A 19,908-nucleotide genomic window follows, 5' to 3' on the forward strand; every position below is an offset into this window, starting at 1 on the left:
TTCTTGTACACACATCAGCCTATTTGCTTATCACAGGTCTATCGCAGCTATTGATACAAACCACCTAGAGAACCCATGAATTACAGCCAGGTTTAGGGAGGTGGTACTAGTATTTCCAGGGTTGCCTTGTCTTAAAGGACATCTAAACCCCCCACACGAAAATGTAATCACTGAAGAGCCTCTTTGAAGTCTCTAAATACTTGCCACTCTGGTTGTTTAAAGGTTAATAGTAAGGCTGCAGCATCCCCTTAATCACTTAAGATTCCTTCTGCTCCTCCAACACACTCAGCCCCCTCCTTCAGGAATTTCCGTTGACTGTTAGCTACAGAGCATGCTCGGTTCTTCTCAACTTAGATTAATAAACTCTGCTCTAGCTGTCTGCTCCTATTTTAGTTCCTAATCTCCACTTCTGAGCTCAGAGTAACTATTACAGTGCTCAATCCAAGCAGGACTTCATCGTCATCATAGTAAATTCTGCCTGTGTTAGCCTGCATTCTTCAATTGCATGAACTTTACATTTTCATATGTGCCGTTTGCAGATATATTATAAATCCGGGCCGCTGATGATGTGTCAGAGGGAAAATGGCCCCCGGGTGAAAGCTGCTATTTGTTTTATGAAAATGTAATGGTGCTGGCAAACGGAGGGGATGTATGCAAGTACAAATAATGCCATTTGGGTGGGGGAGATGTGCCCAACTTTTATACATGATAGGGAAATTAAGGCTTTACAAGTCCTTTAAAGGAAAACTAAGCCCCCTGCTATTAAAAATCACTACCCTTGCCCTACATAGCCCGCCTCTCTGCTCCCCCTCAGCCTCTGTGTTACCTCCTGTAATTGCCCCTAATTCTTTACTTAATTCTCCTTGCAAAGTCAGCACAGCGGAGCTCACAGGCGCCATCTTCACCTCTTTGGGAACTGAAAGCGCAGTTGGTGCCTGACAACTGCGCAGTTCCGGTGCCTGACAACTGCGCAGTTCCGGTGCCCGACAACTGCGCAGTTCCGGTGCCCGACAACTGCGCAGTTCCGGTGCCTGACAACTGCGCATGCGCCGTAAAAATTGCCGAAGGCAAGGAAGAAGACCCGAAAAAGAATGAAGTGCCAGAAGTACTAGTAGAGTATGTGCTAACACTTAACCAGCCTTGTTTCACCTGCCTGCTCAGATGGAATCTTCTTAGGACTGCCAGAGCACATGACTGCTCTGGCCTATATACTTTAGAACATCTAATGGACACTTATTGAACTACAGGGGGCATAGTTAAATGCAGGATGAAGGAACTGTATTTTAGGATCCAGTTTATGAGCCTATAACACTAGGGGACACAGTAACTCAAAGAGCGTAGTGTCTAAATAGTTTATTCAACACCTGACACAGAAAAGTCCTCATGGAAATTAGAATTCCTCTACACCAAGGGTCCCCAACCCCTGGGCTGCGGACATACCCGAACTGGGCCACCGAGCCGAGTCCACATTTAAAACGGATGCACCGAATTTGAGGCGGACGTGCCGAATTTGATGCTGACGCACTGAATTTGATGTGGATGCACCCAAATTTGATCCATCACTGAGGAAGGGCCATGCGGTCCCGAAACGTTTGATCGGTTTGTTAAGTGTTATGAAGCACCATTGAATAAATTTGTGAGCACCCCGTTTTCTGCAAGCACAGGTATTGGCAATTTTTTTCATGTCCCAAATTTGATGCAGCACACACCAAATTTTGCCGCTGGTGAGCCCGTATTTGACACGGCCTGCGCAAACGCCTCCCCGGTCCTTGCAAAAAATATGTCCCTGGGGCAAAAAAGGTTGGGGACGCTGCTCTACATGACTGAATAGTAAACATAAGTCTCCAAATCAACTTTATTTTCATATAGCTTTCCGCCAAAATTTTTTAATTATATGAATGGTGTTAACATTTCAAGTTAACAGACAGTAATGAGCAGTTCTTTTTCTTTTTCAACTGTCTTACCATGAAAACGTAATAGTTGTCAACGTGCTTGAAATCCCACCAAGTAAAAAGTTCTTCAGCGAACAAGAATAAAAGTTGTCCGAGTGATCATCCTGCAATATCTACTTAGAGTTTGTTGTTGTGACCTTTGTTAGTCAGTATCAGTTGCAGACAAGCCGGAAGGTATATGTTCTTCTAGCCAGCAAAGAAGTACAAAGCTCGTTTGAGAAAAAATCATTTCAGTAATTGGCTCTGGATCTATCAATAGTGGTATAACCACTAAACCCACAGGCTTTTCTTATAGACTCTTATTCTATCACAGAACCCTGCAGGGAGGATTATTTAATTTTATTTTGATTGCAATACGAATAAACACATTGAAGTGCATCTCGGATCCCCCCAAGGTTCTTGAGGAAGACTTTACTGTTTTGTAGCAAAAAAGAGCAAGTGCTTTATTAAAAGATAAACTTAATCCCAAGTTGCTGCTAGAATTTTGATTTCTAGAACTATTGTACATTTTCAGGTTGCAATGACTACAGTTGATATTAAGCACTAATATCACTTATTATTCTTAAGCTCTGCCCAAGCAAATAGGCAAATAACTTGACATTATGGGTAAGAAATGATCCAGTCCAAGGCCATATCAAGTCACGGTTGTCGCCCAAAGGACAACATCCATAAGGCAAGCTAGTAAAGGGCTTTTGCCATAATGGCATCTAGTTGTTCAAAAATTGTACAAATTATCCTACATTATTGACTCTGTTCTCAGCTTTAGAAATCTGGAATTTAATAATTGTATTTCTTTTAAAGTTAAAGGTTTAATAAAAAGTTTGCTTCGAGTAAAGTCGTTGGCCTTACTCTTCTCTCATTTAACATCTTTCCTCTTGGGAACCAAACTTCACCAGTGTATGTTAACAATATCACCATCTTCTCTCCCAATTTCTCTTCTTGCCTTTAGTCACTGCAACTGCCTTGTGGTTTGAACAAATATAATTCAATAGCAGAGCTCAAATCAGGGAGAAACAGAACAATGTCAACCCAACCTTGGTCTGCTGCTCTGATGGCGCCTTCATTCTCATACAACCATGTTCAAATTAAAGCTATAGTAACAGATGCCATTGAAATCCTCGTTTAATTTCTTATGTAACATCTGAGCTGCAGGATTCCTTTCACCCTACAGTTTGTCTACACTAGTCTCAAATAAAAATGCAACACCTTGTTTTTCATCTACTGTCACCCACTTACATCCCACATTCCCTTTGAGTGACCATAGCTGAAGACCCAAATTACAGAGGTATTGTTTGAAAATATATAATTTGAAGATCTCCTCTGTCCAAAAATAGTAGATGCTCCTAGTCTCCAATTTCGCCTATAAAACCTATTACTGTAGTGCAAAGAGAACAGTAGGAAACAGGTGATTTTCTCCCCCAGTCACTCCTACAAATGGGTTCCTTGTACCGCCAGACCTTCCAAACTTTACAAACCAGCAATGATACCACCATGGAAAACCACGTAAATCAGCAAGTCATCCATTTATTGTAGAATGCACGTTACGGAATCAGAGATGCTTCATCGGGTGCCTATAGGTATGGTATCCGTTAGCTAGAAACCCATTATCCACAGTCCCATAGGGGCAAATTCACTAAACGACAAAGCACCTAACGCTAGCGTGAATGCGCCAGCGTAGCGCATTTTCGTTAATTCGCCGATTCACTAACGGACGCTGGCGTAAATTCGCTAGTGTTACTTCGCACCCTTACGCCTGGTGAATTTGCGCAACTGATGTAACTACGTGAATTCACTGACGCGCAAATTATTCTGAGCGCTAACTTTTACGCCAGACTTCCTTCGCCACCTCAGACCAGGCGAAGTGCAATAGAGTAGATAGGGATTGCTTCAAAAAAAGTTAAACATTTTTCAAAGTCCCAAAAAACGCTGGCGTTTTTTCATTTTTTATGGGTGATAGGCTGAAAAAGATTTTTTGGGGCTACCCTCCTTCCTCCCTACATTTCCTTACTCATGGCAACTAAACTATACAGTGGGAACATGTGAAGGGCAAAATAAAAATTTTATTTCCTTTTTTTGAAGGTTTCCCAGGCTTGTGTAGTGATGCTACATATACCTCCATTGTAACTTGAATTTGGCGCCGTATGCAAATTAACCATCGCTAGCGTAACTTTGCTTTGCGAATTAACGCTAGCGCAACTTCGCAACCTTAAGCTTCTCCTGAGCGCAACTTCGGATTTTAGTGAATTTGTGTAGCGCTGGCGAAAATAAGCCTGGCGAAGTGTGCACGAAGCGGACGCTAGCAACAAAGAATCTTAGTGAATGTATCAAATAGACTCCATTTATCCAAATTTTTAAAAATGATTTCCTTTTTCTCTATAATAATAAAACAGTATCTTGTACTTGATCCCAACTAAGATAAAGGGGGTTATTTATCAAGGTCCCAATTTATCTCAGTATTTCTAAGTTAGAAATCCGAGCAACTCCAATTGCACCTTATTTATGAAGATAAAAGCCCAAAAAAATAAGGTCGGGCAAACTTCGAGCTTTCCCAGAAAACTCCAAATTGTTCATGGTATCTGCGCAAAAAACTAAGAAAACTACAAACTCATCAAATCGAACATCAGCGCAGACACTGGGACCTTCCCCACTGACTTATACAGGACCTCGAGAGCTTTTAGATGCCGGGGTTTCAGATTCTGAGTTTTTAGACCATCGGACTTTAACAAATCTCGAAAATTTTACGTTTTTTTTTTCCTCCAAACTACGAATTATTCGAGGTTCCGATATCCGAAGCTTGATAAATAACCCCCATAATTTATCCTTATTGGAAGCAAAGACAGTCTATTGGTTTCATTTAATGTTTACATGACTTTCTAGTAGGCTTTTGTTATGAAGATCCGAATCACAGAAGATCCATTATGTGGAAAATCCCAGGTCCGGAGCATTCTGGTTTAGCAGGTCCCATACCTGTATTAACATATGCACCTGATGAAGAATCTCTGGATCTTAAACATTAATGTGCATTCTACAATAAAAGGATGACTTGCCGATTTATGAGTGATGTTGTTGCTATTACTATAGTACATAAATCATATAAGCCTATGCATGCGAACAGCTGCTTTTTATTTGATGTCTTGAATCAGCGAAGCATTTCCTTAATGCTACAAGTGTAGACAACAACATGGTGAGTGACAAGTCACTATACTTTTACCATTCTAACCCAGTCAGTCCAATAGATCAGTCTCAAATGCACTCAATTAAGGGGAATAGATGAAGGAAACATTCTATATGGAACAAAGCTTACCTGTATCCATCTGCCAGACATAGACGGAGCCGTCTGAACATCCAACCACTAGATAATCGTCCGATGGTCGCCACTTTATTACTTGGATGGGAAAAAGGTGGCGGGATGCCAGCATGATGCATTTTCTCTCTCTCAAGCTCAAAATGCCAACCGAATGATCACTGGCCACGGAGCAGATACAATGCTGCACTCTTGTCTGCAAAACAATCAAAAAAAAATCATGTTCATGAAAAATACTGGTTATATCAAGTTAAAAAACAAAAAAAAAAAAAATTGTAGACCATGTGGATATTGTCAAATTTAAAAAAAGGGAAGGTACGACTTTCTCTCAGTAATGTTTCTTTCAACCTTCTCTAGGGTAAAACCTCTTTATTCACTTTAGTTTCTTATATTAAAGGGGAACTATCGCGAGCATGCCTTTTACCTAGAAAATGTATTAAAATTGCCAGATGTATTAAAATCAATAGAAATCACGTCTCTCCACATGCCGGGTTTGTGCCAAAGTCAGTTACTTTCTTACATATCGTTAGAATCGGTTATTTGAGTGAGCTCTAATTAGGACCATCGGATCATATTTTGTATAAAGGTACAAACCATAATTAGATTCCGTGACACACCTACCTTAACGGCTTTAAGGGGGGGTAGAAAATTGTAGACAATGCAGTTATTGTCAAATTTTAAAAAAAAAGAAGGTACCACTTTCTCTCAGTAATGTTTCTTTCAACCTTATCTAGGGTTAAACATTCTCTTTATTCACTTGAGTTTCTTATATTAAAGGGGAACTATCGCGAACATGCCTTTTACCTAGAAAATGTATTAAAATTGCCAGATGTATTAAAATCAATAGAAATCGTGTCTCTCTACATGCCGGGTTTGTGCCAAAGTCAGTTACTTTCTTACATATTGTTAGAATCGGTTATTGAGTGAGCCCTAATGAGGACCATCGGATTATATTTAGTATAAAGGGATACAAACCATAATTAGATCCCATGTGACACACCTACCTTAAAGGAGAAGGAAAGCTACAGAGGCATTTTATTGGCAATAGATTAGCTGCAATAGTGCAAGATAGAATGCTATATTTATTCTGTAGAATGTTTTACCATACCTGAGTAAAAAGCTCTAGAAACTCTCTGTTTGTTTAGGATAGCAGCTGCAGTATTTACGTTGTGTGACATCACTTCCTGCCTGAGTCTCTCCCTGCTCTGGGCTCAGATTACAGTAGAGAAGGGGGGGGGGGGGAGAGGAGCAAACTGAGCATGCTCTTGCCCAGGGCAATGAGGTTTAAGCTGAAGGCAGGAAGTCTGATACAGAAGCCCATGAGTACACAATAGAAGGAAAGAAATGCAGTGTTTCTTTTAGCAGGGGACTCAGAGCAGCATTACTTTGGGGGTTTACTGGTATATTTTGATGGAACTTTCTGATAAGGCTTACTTAGTTTTAACCTTTCCTTCTCCTTTAACGGCTTTAAGGGGGGTTTGAAAATTGTAGACCATGCAGATATTGTCAAATTTCAAAAAGGGGAGGTACCACTTTCTCTCAGTAATGTTTCTTTCAACCTTCTCTAGGGTTAAACTTCTTTATTCACTTGAGTTTCCTATATTAAAAGGGAACTATCGCAAAACATGAAAATTTAATATACGCTGCATCTAATTGAAAACTGATTTTTTCTAAATATAATCAATTAAACATTCTGAATAATTGAGTTATTCTTCAATATCCCCCTATCAGCATCTGTCTCTCTTCATTCGGTTTCTTGTGCAGGAATTGGGTTTCTTATTTTAAATGACCGTCTCTCTACATGCCAGGTTTGTGACAAAGTCAGTTATTTTCTTACATATTGTTCAAATCGATGATTTGAGTGAGCTCTAATACATCTGCTAGGAAAGGAAACCTCCTAAAAGAAACATTGATCTAACCATAAATGAAAATCTGACACCCAACTCCTGAATGAAGAGAAACGGATGCCGAGAGAAACAGGAAAGAATTTTTTATTGATTATATTTAGAAATCTTCTAAATTCAGTATGATGAAGCTTATAAGAAATTTTCATTTTCAAAATAGTTCCTAATGGATTTATGTTTGGTTTTCCAATAGAAAATATATGTACAGGAATGGGATCCATTATCTGTAAATCCATTATCCAGAAAGCTCCGAATTACTGAAAAGCCATCTCCCATAGACTCCATTTTAATCAAATAATTTTTACTATTTAAAATTAAAAAAAAAAAGAATTTCCTTTTTCTATGTAATAATATAACAGTACTAAGTCCCAACTAAGATATAATCAATCCTTAGTCGAGGCAAATATTTAGGGGGTCATTTATTAAAGTCCGAATTCCAAAAACTTTAAAAATTTTAGTTTTTCTTTTACTATAAAATCCAAATTTTTAGTGGGAAAAAACCCTCAAATTTTTCGAGATTTATTATACCCCGAAGATGGGAAATGTCTGAATCCGAAAATCTGGCATCTCAGACCTGCATCTGACATCTGAGACAGCTTTTTATATAAATTTTATATAAATTTACAAACAATATTTATCAGATTCAAAAGAAATCTTTGAGCCTCGTGAAGTACAGAACCTTGTCATGACAGACTTGAACAGCCTCCTTTCACATGATGATAAGAGATAAAATATACCCCAATATATAGCATAAGCTCCATCTCTGCTCCGCCAGCCTAGGTATTACCTCCTGTAATTGCCCCTAATTCTTTTACTTCTCCTTGCAGAGTCAGCACAGAGGAGCTTACGGGCGCCATCTTCTGGCTCTTTGTTCTTCTACGGGTCTTCTTCAATCCCTTCAGCAATTTCGGTCACTCGCGCCGATACGCGGCTCAGTTCCCGAAGAAGACCGAAGAGCCAGAAAATGGCGCCCGTGAACTCCGCTGCACTGACTCTGCAAGGAGAAGTAAAATAGAGGCAATTACAGGAGGTAACACCTAGGCTGGGGGGGGAGCAGAGAGGGGGGGCTATGTAGGGTAGGGTGTAGCGATTTTTAATAGCAGGCGGTTTAGTTCTCCTTTAAAAGCATTTAGGAAAAAAAAAGAAGACACTTAGATAAGGATTAGGCTACTGACGCATTGCCATGGTGTATGAGGAATTAACTAAGGCCTTTTGTTTTCATTACACAGTATTTGGGATAATTATTTTTCTCTTACAGCAGAGGATAATTGAGGCAATCAAATAGAGATCATGCTGGCTGCATTATCCTGTGCTGTGGTTTCAGTGATGGATACGCAGAAGGGAGAGATCAGTGGTTTTCTGCTAATTAACAGATCAAAAATTGCACACGCAAACCACAAGTAAAAATAGCAATTGCATTGGCTTCTTCTACAGCTATAGGATCCGTTATTCGGAAACACATTATCCATAAAGCTCTGAATTACGGAAAGGCAATCTACCATAAACTCCTTTTTATAAGATTAATTCAAATTTTTTTTAAAACGGATTTCCTTTTTCTCTGTAATAATAAAACAGTAGCTTGTACTTGATCCCAACGAAGATATAATTAATCCTTATTGGAAGCAAAACCAGCCCATTGGGTTTATTTAATGTTTGAAGATCCAAATTATAGAAAGATCCGTTATCAGGAAAACCCCAGACCCTGCACATCCTGTATAACAGGTCCTAAGCCTGTTCCATAACATGGACTCTGCTAGTATAAATTCCTTATACCTATAATTCCTGATACTGGCATGGGATCTGTTACCCAAAATGCTTGAAATACACATGATAAACTTTCATGCACCAATTAATAACTGCCTAAAAATTGGTTAAATAAATCCATAAATTTGCACCAGCTGTAGATTGATCAAAGCCAAATGTATTGGTCGCTCTTGGTTACATCTATTATATTGTAAGCAAATGTCTACAGTTATCAGAGATTTGAAGGTCTGATAAGTTCATTACATTTGACTTACTGGGTTTAGCGACAGGAAATCTAATGATAGCACAAACACTGGCCAAATCTAGGATAACATGGTTTTTTTTTTTTTTTGGTTCAGAATTTTTTCGAATTCCAGATATTTCTAAAGGATTAATTCTAGGCTTCCATAGAAAAGTAAAAGTGAGAAATGGAATTATTTCTGTAATGATTAAAGGAATTGTTCAACTTTACATTAACTTTTAGTATGATGTAGAGTAGGGTGCCCCATCCTTTTATACCCGTGAGCCACATTTAAATGCAAAAAGATTTTGGGGAGCAACACAAGCATGAAAAAGTCCCTTAGGATAACAAATAAGGGCTATTTGGTAGCCCCATGTGGGCTGGCAGCCTACAGGAAGCTATTTTTGGCAATATACCGTATATACTAGAGTATAAGCCGAGGTACCTAATTTTACCTACGAAAACTGGGAAAACGTATTGACTCGAGTATAAGCCTAGACACAACTACAGCCCTGTCTCCCAGCAGCGCACATTCCGCCAAAGCGACCCCCCCATCGATCAACCGGACTTCTTTGCAAAGTTGATGGTGACAGAGAATTGCCAAACGGATTACTGTGTGCATTGCCATCACTGTTAATCCTTCATATAACCAACAGAGGGCGCTGTGTGATATTGCAGTCACTGTTAATCTTTCATATAACCAACAGAGGGTGCTGTGTGATATTGCAGTCACTGTTATTCTTTCATATAACCAACAGAGGGCGCTGTGTGATATTTCAGTCACTGTTAATCTTTCATATAACCAACAGAGGGTGCTGTGTGATATTGCAGTCACTGTTATTCTTTCATATAACCAACAGAGGGTGCTGTGTGATATTTCAGTCACTGTTAATCTTTCATAAAACCAACAGATGGCGCTGTGTGATATTGCTGTCACTGTTATTCTTTCATATAACCAACAGATGGTGCTGTGTGATTTTTCAGTCACTGTTAATCTTTCATATAACCAACAGAGGGCGCACTGTTATTCTTTCATATAACCAACAGAGGGCGCTGTGTGATATTGCAGTCTCTCCCCAAGTGAACTGTTGGTATAGGAATGATTAAAAGGACTGCAATCTCAGCTACTGCCCACAGACTCGAGTATAAGCCGAGGTAGACTTTTTCAGCACATTTTGGATGCTGAAAAACTCAGTTTATACTCGAGTATATACGGTACTTTTGTTTTATGCAATTAAAACTTGTTTCCAAGACTGAAATTCAAAAATAATCACCTGCTTTGAGGATACTGGGAGCAACATCCAAGGGGTTGGAGAGCAACATGTTACTCACAAGCTACTGGTTGGGGATCACTGATGTAGAGTATGAGATTCTGAGACAATTTGCAATTGGCTTTCATAATTTATGGTTTTTGAGTTATTTAGCTTTTTATTCGGCGGTTCTGCAGTTTGCAATTTCAGCACTCTGATTGCTAGTGTCATCATTAAACTAGCAACCATGCATTGATTTAAAATAGAGACTGGAATATGAATAGGAGAGGCTGGAATAGAAAGATGAGTCAAAAGAAGCTGGAAATAGTCAGAAGAAGAAGGAAAATTATTGAAAAACTATAAAAAAGAAACCATGAAGACCAAATGAAAAGCTGCTTGGACGTAGTCATCTTATAGCATCCCAAAAGGTGAACGACCCCTTTAAAGCTTTGCTTTAGACATTTCTGATACGTATTTTTGCATTTATTGACACTTATACTGACAGCAAATGGGACTGTCAAGAGCATGCCCCTTACTGCTTGTACCTGCACCCACCCCTCATGAACTGCCGAACACAAGCCGAGTTGGATTCATTGGGGCAACTGCATCTCTTCACATCAACATAAAGAGCAAAGACTTGTTGCAAGTCCCTGTGCCCCTTGCCCTAGATTCCTTATCCAGTGTGAGGTGCAGACCGCAGTCAAACCAGGGAAGAAGTTGAGCAATAAATGGCACAAAGTCAGAAATTTAAAGGGATACTGTCATGGGAAAAAATTTTTTTTTCAAAATGAATCAGTTAATAGTGCTGCTCCAGCAGAATTCTGCACTGAAATCCATTTCTCAAAAGAGCAAACATGTTTTTTTATATTCAATTTTGAAATCTGACATGGGGCTAGACATATTGTCAATTTCCCAGCTGTCCCAAGTCATGTGACTTGTGCTCTGATAAACTTCCATCACTCTTTACTGCTGTACTGTAAGTTGGAGTGATATAACCCCCTCCCTTTTCCCCCCCAGCAGCCAAACAAAAGAACAATGGGAAGGTAACCAGATAACAGCTCCCTAACACAAGATAACAGCTGCCTGGTAGATCTAAGAACAGCACTCAATAGTAAAAACCCATGTCCCACTGAGACACATTCAGTTACATTGAGAAGGAAAAACAGCAGCCTGCCAGAAAGAATTTCTCTCCTAAAGTGCAGGCACAAATCACATGACCAGGGGCAGCTGGGAAATTGACAAAATGTCTAGCCCCATGTAAGATTTCAAAATTGAATATAAAAAAAATCTGTTTGCTCTTTTGAGAAATGGATTTCAGTGCAGAATTCTGCTGGAGCAGCACTATTAACTGATTCATTTTGAAAAAAATTTTTTTTCCCATGACAGTATCCCTTTAAGACAATTTTTCTGCAACCTCCAAAACAAAGTGCTACAAACAGTGCACCTTTAAGATCACAAATGACCCCTTAAATATTTGGCTTAGCATTATATACATTTGTACTTACACTACAGGTGTCTGGTGGAACAAGAAGCTGTGTGATTTCCCCCCCGTGTACACAGAATATGTGTTTCATCTCGCCAGAGAAAATGTCCCAGACAATAACAGAGAAATCAACACCACCCGATATAAGATAGCGCTGATCATAACGTGGAGACACTTGGTGAGGATACAACAAACAGGTCACTTTGTTCCGGTGGCCGCGCAGAGTTCTGTGGGGAGGCCAACCTGGAAAATCAAAACAAGGTCACATTACAGACGTCTAATGACAAAATAAATAAATAATCATCTAAAAGTGCAAATAACGTCTACAACAGAGCAATACTGAAGTGTGCTTTTATTTCATATCGCTCTACATGATTATTGTGGGCCGTAAATTGGCATTGATATAAACATGCTGCTTCTCCGGACACTGCTCCACATTTTTGATCTGCCATTCAATTGCAGATAGCAGCATTCTCCAGGGTGCAAGTGCTTGGGAATTGAGCAGTCAGGGGCATGCTCTTGTTTTTTTTTTGGAGGGGGTTTAGATGGGGTCAATGACCCCCTTTGAAACCTGGAAAGAGTCAGAAGAAGAAGGCCAATAATTCAAAAACTATAAAAAAGAAAAACTGAAGGCCAATTGGAACATGGCTTAGAATTGGTCGTTCTAGAATATACTAAAAGCCAACTTAAATATAAACCATCCCTTTAAAGAAATGTTTTTTTTTATATTTTAAACTCACTCAGTGACATACCCTGCCCCTTTATATTTTTTGGCAAACATATACAATGGAAGTTAACGAATAAAAAACCTGCTCTCATGGCATTAAATTCACAAGACACCCCCGCAAATGAATTGTGCAAGGACAATATTCTTCTTACCTCTTCTTAACATGTGTTCACCCTGCAACAGCTGAACTATAGCAGTTTGCGTGGCCGGAACAATAATTATACTGCCATCTTCACGTCCACAAACCAGGCGACCATGAGATGGGATGTACACGCTGGCGGTCACTTTAAGGGGCTCAACGCTGTTTGGCATAATACTGAGCTGATCAATAATCCCAGCAGGAAGCGGCTGGAGTTTGTCAAATGCCTCCTGCAATGAGGTGGTGGTAGTGATTTGGAGACCTGAAATACAGAATATCAAAATATTTGTGAAGATTCTCATTCATCCAGGTCATAACCAAATTCACACTGTGGTATTTTTTTTAAAAACGCTTTTTATATGTAACATAGTAAGGTTGAAAAAAAGACACATGTCCATCGAGTTCAACCTTTTTTTTTTTTTTAAAAAAAAATTTTTTAAATTAACTACCTGCCAGTTGATCCAGAGGAAGGCAAAAAAAAACCCATCTGAAGCCTCTCCAATTTGCCTCAGAGGGGGAAAAATTCCTTCCTGACTCCAAGATGCAATGGGACCAGTCCCTGGATCAACTTGTACTATGAGCTATCTCCCATATCCCTGTATTCCCTCACTTGCTAAACACCATCCAACCCCTTCTTATACCTATCTAATGTATCAGCCTGTACCACTGATTCAGGGAGACAATTCCACATCTTCACAGCTCTCACTGTAACAAACCCCTTCCCAATATTTAGGCGGAACCTCTTTTCTTCTAATCGGAATGGGGTAGTATAGTTGTATTTCAAACTTATACAATCAATTCAAGTACAGAGTATTTACATATTAGAGAAAAAAAGCATTTTTCTCAAACATTTACATACCACTAATTCACAATGCGTATACCAAGTCAAACAAGTGAGCAGACAACCTTGCTAGAAATGAGAACCACCCCTACGTTTGGCAAGGGTGTCTGCTCACTTGTTTGACTTGGTATACGCATTGTGAATTGGTGGTATGTAAATGTTTGAGAACATGCTTTTTTTCCCCCTTTTTTTCCTCTAATATGTAAATACTCCGTACTTGCTGCACCTCTCTTTTTCTAAATTGGAGTGCCCTCCACCCACTGTTTTCTATATCTGTAGAAATAAGTCAAATCAACTGGACTTGATGTGTTTTTGTTTCACCAGTCATCCAACTGGCTTTCTCAATTCAGAATAACTTGTAAATACTATGTGTCTGCCACATACAATGCTGTTTTGGCACCTCTCCCTGGAAGGTTTAATAACACCTCAAAGCTCCAGTCATGCCAATATAATCAACACCTAATTTAATGACATCATTGTGGATTATGATAAACAGATTTGGAGCAACAATCCAGAGGATATATTCCCAAAAAAGTAGGGAGGCATCGAATCCAGGATTCGGTTCGGGATTCGGCCAGGATTCAGCCTTTTTCAGCAGGATTCGGCTGATACTTCTGCCTGGCCAAACCAAATTCAAATCCTAATTTGCTTATGAAATTGCGTGACTTTTTGTCACAAAACAAGGAAGTAAAAAATTTTTTCCCCTTCCCAACCCTTAATTTGCATAGGCAAACTAGGATTCGGATTCATTTTGGTATTCAGCCCCAATCTTTCGCAAAGGATTCGGGAGTTCGGCAGAATCTAAAATAGTGGATTTGGTGCATCCCTACAAAAAAGACTCTATTCACAAGTTATTCTGAATTGAGAAAGCCAGTTAGATGACTGGTGAAATGTTTTCAAGGAAAGAAACACAGCAAGTCCAGCTGATTTGACTTATTTCTACAGATATCCAGAGAAAAACAATTCTCATCAGCATTTGGATTAATCTGTAAAGAAGCCAAGCATATTTCATAGATGAATAAGGGTGTCAATACAATGGCTACACGTTTTAATGAAGAACCAAAGCCTGGTTACAAACCCTAGGCCCCTAGAGGCTTCCTTCCCCCATTCCGAACTGCACCACTGTGGACCCCCAAAACTGCTTCAGGTCCTCTTCCCAGTGATTTCTCGACAGGAGCATGAAGCTGATCTGGACTTGGCTTTGTGCATCTCTGTGTGTGCAATGGTAGAGAAGAGGATCGGAAGTGGCACAAGATAGAACCCACCAACTTTGTTGCTCTATTGTTTTTTTATCATCAGGAAAATGAGCAGTTTTGGGGGTCCTCATTAGTGAAGTATGGGGTGGGTGTTAAGGGATGCCTATATTGTTTAGTTTTAATGTAAGGATGATAAATTGCTGGGACAAGGGGTATGTAGTTGCGGTACAATAACTAGAACTATATACATAACAGCACCTTAAAGGAACAGTTCAGTGTAAAAATAAAAACTGGGTTAATAGATAGGCTGTGCAAAATAAAAAATGTGTCTAATATAGTTAGTTAGTAAAAAAATGTAATGTATAAAGGCTGGAGTGACTGGATGTGTAACATAATAGCCAGAACACTACTTCCTGCTTTTCAGCTCTCTAACTCTGAGTTAGTCAGTGACTATAAGGGGGACCACATGGGACATAACTGTTCAGTGAGTTTGCAATTGATCCTCAGAATTCAGCTCAGAGCAACAGTTATGACCCATGTGCCCCCCCAAAGTCTATGATTAGTTACTGCCTGGTAACCAATCAGTGGAAACCAAGAGAGCCGTGAAGCAGGAAGTAATGTTCTGTCTATTATGTTAGACATCCAGTCACTCCAGCCTTTATACATTACATTTTTAGCTAACTAAATATATTAGAAACATTTTTTATTTTGCACAACCTATTTACCCAGTTTTTATTTTTATACTGAACAATTCCTTTAAAAGAGTTTGCTCAAGGGCCTACTTTATCCAGTGTAGCAATGTAGTAGAGATAGAGCACCAAATCAGGCATCTGTATGTCCATAGGTGAACCCCAGTGACACTGCTGATGGTTAAAGGGCTCTCCATGCATTGCAGACATCACTCTTGTATTAGATCACTAGCATAGTGAATGTCATCAGTGGCCATGGTCAGCAGATAAGTGTAAATGACATAGCTTATGAGAGAATACACTGTGAGAGTTTATGGTTTTCTTTTCTTTTCTACAGCAACATGAAGAAATAATTAAGAGTGTGGCAAGATCCAGTAGTGATGTGTATGGCTACAGCTTGGCATTACCATCAGTGCAGCACAACGGTTTGCATATAGTAGAGCAATTATTCACTACGTACATGTTGGGGCCATTTTTAATGCATTTATGGCGTCATAGAAAGCAGTCAATGGATCTGTTTCGAAGCCTGGGGACATAAATATCTCTTGGAGGCCCACATTTCCCCTACAAGCCTCTAGATGGGGAGCCCTGGCTTAAATTATGCAGTAAAAAAACATTTTTTTCATAGGTCCATGGTATGCTTGGATTTTCTTTACAATGGGTTTTCCTAGGTTGAGTGGTGTGAATATGTCTGCAATGGTCTCCAGATAAAGTGCGTGTGAAAATATTATCCTGGGGTCTTTCTATCAGAGGCATTTGGGGGAGTAGTTAGTCTTCACATGTCCACATTACCTTGTTTGTTCTCTAGCTGTTCAAGCGCGTCTGGAACACTCCACATACACAGCCTTCCTGAAGAATCTCCTTGGATTAGAAGTTTATGGAAAGATTTCCTTCGTCCGTAAAAAAACCTTGTGACTGGGGGGCAGATTAGTAGCTGTGGGACAAATATTCATAATAATTAACGAAGATACGTATATAAATAATGCGACATCCCCATCCTTGCAACATGCGTCCTCCAAAATATAACCTTTGATATTCAGGTTTATCAGGCACTGGGGAGGGTATATAAAATAATGAATTGTTGTAAAAAAACAAAAAAAAGAATATATAGATAGAAAAAACCAGCCCAACGCCTATTCAGTAAAGTTATTTTCTGTGCTCACAAGCACATACTCCTGGACTCCCACTTCTAGATGGTGGCCTAATGCTCGGACCAATTCCAGTAGCAACGAACGATAAAGATCCAAACACGGTTTCTGTTGTGAAATACTGTGCAAGTGCATTGCTCACTTTTGAATATAGAAGAAAAGTGCTGAAAAAAAAGTAGTGTTTCAGGCTGATTTATTGACATTTAATGCAAAAATCTTACTAGTCTCATCCATCTGTTCTACTGCCTGCTGCCTCCTTTCCCAGGCTGTGCAGTAGATCCTGTGGTAATCAGTACACTGCACTGTAGGATAGGAACCAATCAGCAGCTAGGCTGACCTGATAGAGAATTGAAAACTGTCTTTGCTTGTGTGACAGCAGGGCTATGATTGGCTATCCGCCCTCCTACTGTGCTTCTTTGTTTTAACCAAGCGTTTACCCCTCCAGCTATGATGGGCTCTCATGAAATGCCCACAATGTTTCCGACATTGGTTAGTAGTGATGTGCTGGCCGCCCCGAAACCAGTGGGTCAGGTGGGTTCGGGCCGACTCCTACACAATATCTTCAGATCGCGGGGGGTACAGGTCGAGCTCTTCTTCTGCTCTCCCCGCTACCTAGCAGTTCTGGCTTTCAGCGCTGAAATTTATATACTTCTGCCTGCCCAGCCCCTTTTGTGACATCACTGCAGGGCGAGTGCAGGTCTATAAAGAGAGGGCAGCAGCGGGCCCAAGTCGGGTGCGGGTCGAGAAATTCTCGACATCTGCACTAGTCAAAACTATAAAAGTCATAAACGTCTTGCATGTCAGGAGGAGCCTTCTGAAAGGTGGGGCAGAATAAGGATACAAAAGATACAGAAGAACAATAGATCGGGGGTAAAGTAAGAAATAAACCACTACAGACACAGCAGTATCACCTGCATTGGTATTAACCTAAAATCCATTAGAAAAGGTTTGGGAATCAGTAATGAAAGACAGTGGGGCAACCTGCCTGACTCCAGTCTGGGTACCACAGGTATGGGATTTGTTACCTGGAAACTAGTTATCCAGAAAGCGGCCAATTCTGGAAAAGCCAGCTCCCATAGACTCCATTTATTTTCTAAATAATCAAAATTTTTAATAACTTCCTTTTTCTCTACGATAATAAAACAATACCTTGTACTTGATCCCAACTAAGATATACTTCATCCTTATTGGAAGCAAAACCTGCTTATTGGTTTTATTTAATTTTTACAGGATTTTCTAGTAGACTTAAGGTATCAAAATCTAAAATATGGAAACATCCTTTTATATGAAAAATCCCAGGTCCTGAGCATTCGGGATAACAGATCCCAGATCTGTATGAGTTCTCTCCATATCTGTGTTTCCTCTGGTTTCCTTCCACACCCCAACAATTTACAGCCACGTTAATTGGCTCCTTCTAAAACTGATCCTAGAGTGTGTGAATGGGAGAGGGACCTTAGATTGTAAGCTCCACTGGGGCAGGGACTGATGGGAAGGATAATAATAACGGTCCTTTTTATTGTCAATTTCCACGCAGAAGTTGACGATACTTGGATTACTTTATCCACTCTCAATACCAGATGATGTTTATCAATAAAGCTAATAAAGCTCGGAACCTGGCAAATTACATTTCAGAAAGTCATCCTTGTGCTAAAGACAATGAAACCTGCAAATGATAGCTGCCTGCTGTGAAAAATACTGGCAATTTCATACTGCGGTGAAGCCTAATGAATCTACAGGATCGCCATTATGTTATTGTAAAAATAATAAATGAAATAAAAATGTTTGCAATTTTAAAATGGCTGTGGGGCCTCCTGGTGGGAAGAGTAAAACAAAAGCCTGACAATACAGAAGGAATAATTGACTCGAAATGAGGCGCGCAATTACACAAACTTCATGGAATGGGGAGAAAAGGTATTTGTGGCCCTCTAGCATAGGAGGCTAGTAAATAGAAGGGACATTGGTACATTTATTTTAATCACATATTATTTTATTTCCTTGTATTTGTTTATATATTTTAATCCAACCCAAAATTTACAAAATATTTTTATTGTGCAAATCTCCGTTCTACCAATAGGCAGTGCATAGAGTGAAAACCAACTGGCAAAATCCATGAAAGAGGGCATTAGTACAGAGTACATTTTAGGAAAGCCAAATTAATATGCTTAATGCGCCCATAACTTCTGCACCCCCCCCCATGTTAGCACTCCACTATACATATATACTAGCATCCTTCCTCTGCTATTTAGGACTGCTCCAAACTGACTCAGTGCTCTTACTGAATCCTTCTACCTGCACCCTCAGTCATAACGCAGGAGGTATGGAGAAGGTCTACACAGGAGAAGGTATGGAGGAGGTCTGAAACGGGACACAAGAGGAGGTATGGAGAAGGTCTACACAGGAGGAGGTATGGAGGTCTGAAATGGGGCACAGGTGGAGGTATGGAGTAGGTCTGAAATGGGGCACAGGATGATATATGGAGGAGGTCTGAAAGGGGGCACAGAAGGAGGTATGGAGGACAGCTTAAACCTTAGTAATGAGGTGCTGGACAACTCCCGATATCCTTTCACCTTTATAATAAAGCTTCTGGGAGTTAAGAAACTGGGACAAAAAGAAATTAGGGATGCAGTGAACTTTTCTTATCTGGGTTTGGCCAAATCCCTAAATTGAGTACGGATGCAGCCGAATAGCAAATCGAATGAGAACCCTCACGCGAAGCGGAAATTGCCCATGCACGAGTGAAAAATGTTGAAGCGAGCAAAATGGTAAATGTTTTCCATTACATATAGCGTTCATATTCAATTCGACCAGACTCTAGGATTAGGGTGAATCTGAATCCTGCTAAAAATGGCTCAGATTTGGCCAAATCCAGGATTTGGAGCATCCCTTAAAGATACAGAAAATAATATGAATATATTTATACACCAATAACACGCTTAAAAAGGTGCACTGGCCATGCAGTGCCAAAACTTATAAAGGGAGTTTCTAGCCCCAATACAGCAAATGAAAGTATTTTATATCAACTAAAAAATAAATTCCCTTCTTATACCTGTATTTGGATAACTACAGAAGAGAAGTTCCAAACAGACGAGTAATAAATCATTTCAAAATTGCATCCTTTTATTTTGTATAGTGCTTGTGAAGGAGTGAAGTCACCCACCTGCTCAATGCCTGAAGTCCATGTGTACAGATAATATGCAAGAAATGCAACAGCAGCAAACAATGGGAAAATTAAAGAAGATATTGTGTATGTGCATGCAGAAAGTCAGCTGCAAGTGACAGTTTGTGAGCTGG

General features: G+C 39.8%; 1 protein-coding gene across 5 annotated transcripts in view; it reads right to left on the reverse strand.

Moving 5' to 3' along the window:
- The window catches only part of wdr7.L (WD repeat domain 7 L homeolog), a 243,317-nt gene that overhangs the window by 199,075 nt on the left and 24,334 nt on the right, over nucleotides 1-19,908 (reverse strand). For all 5 annotated transcript variants that reach the window (XM_018245183.2, XM_041580187.1, XM_018245178.2 and 2 more), the window contains 4 exon segments: nucleotides 16,262-16,403; nucleotides 12,757-13,005; nucleotides 11,900-12,120; nucleotides 5,257-5,452 (listed from right to left, as the gene is read on the reverse strand). In XM_018245183.2, the coding sequence (XP_018100672.1) occupies nucleotides 5,257-5,452; nucleotides 11,900-12,120; nucleotides 12,757-13,005; nucleotides 16,262-16,403 (808 nt within the window).

Source organism: Xenopus laevis, chromosome 1L, assembly GCF_017654675.1.
Source record: "Xenopus laevis strain J_2021 chromosome 1L, Xenopus_laevis_v10.1, whole genome shotgun sequence".
Classification (NCBI taxonomy): Eukaryota; Metazoa; Chordata; class Amphibia; order Anura; family Pipidae; genus Xenopus; species Xenopus laevis.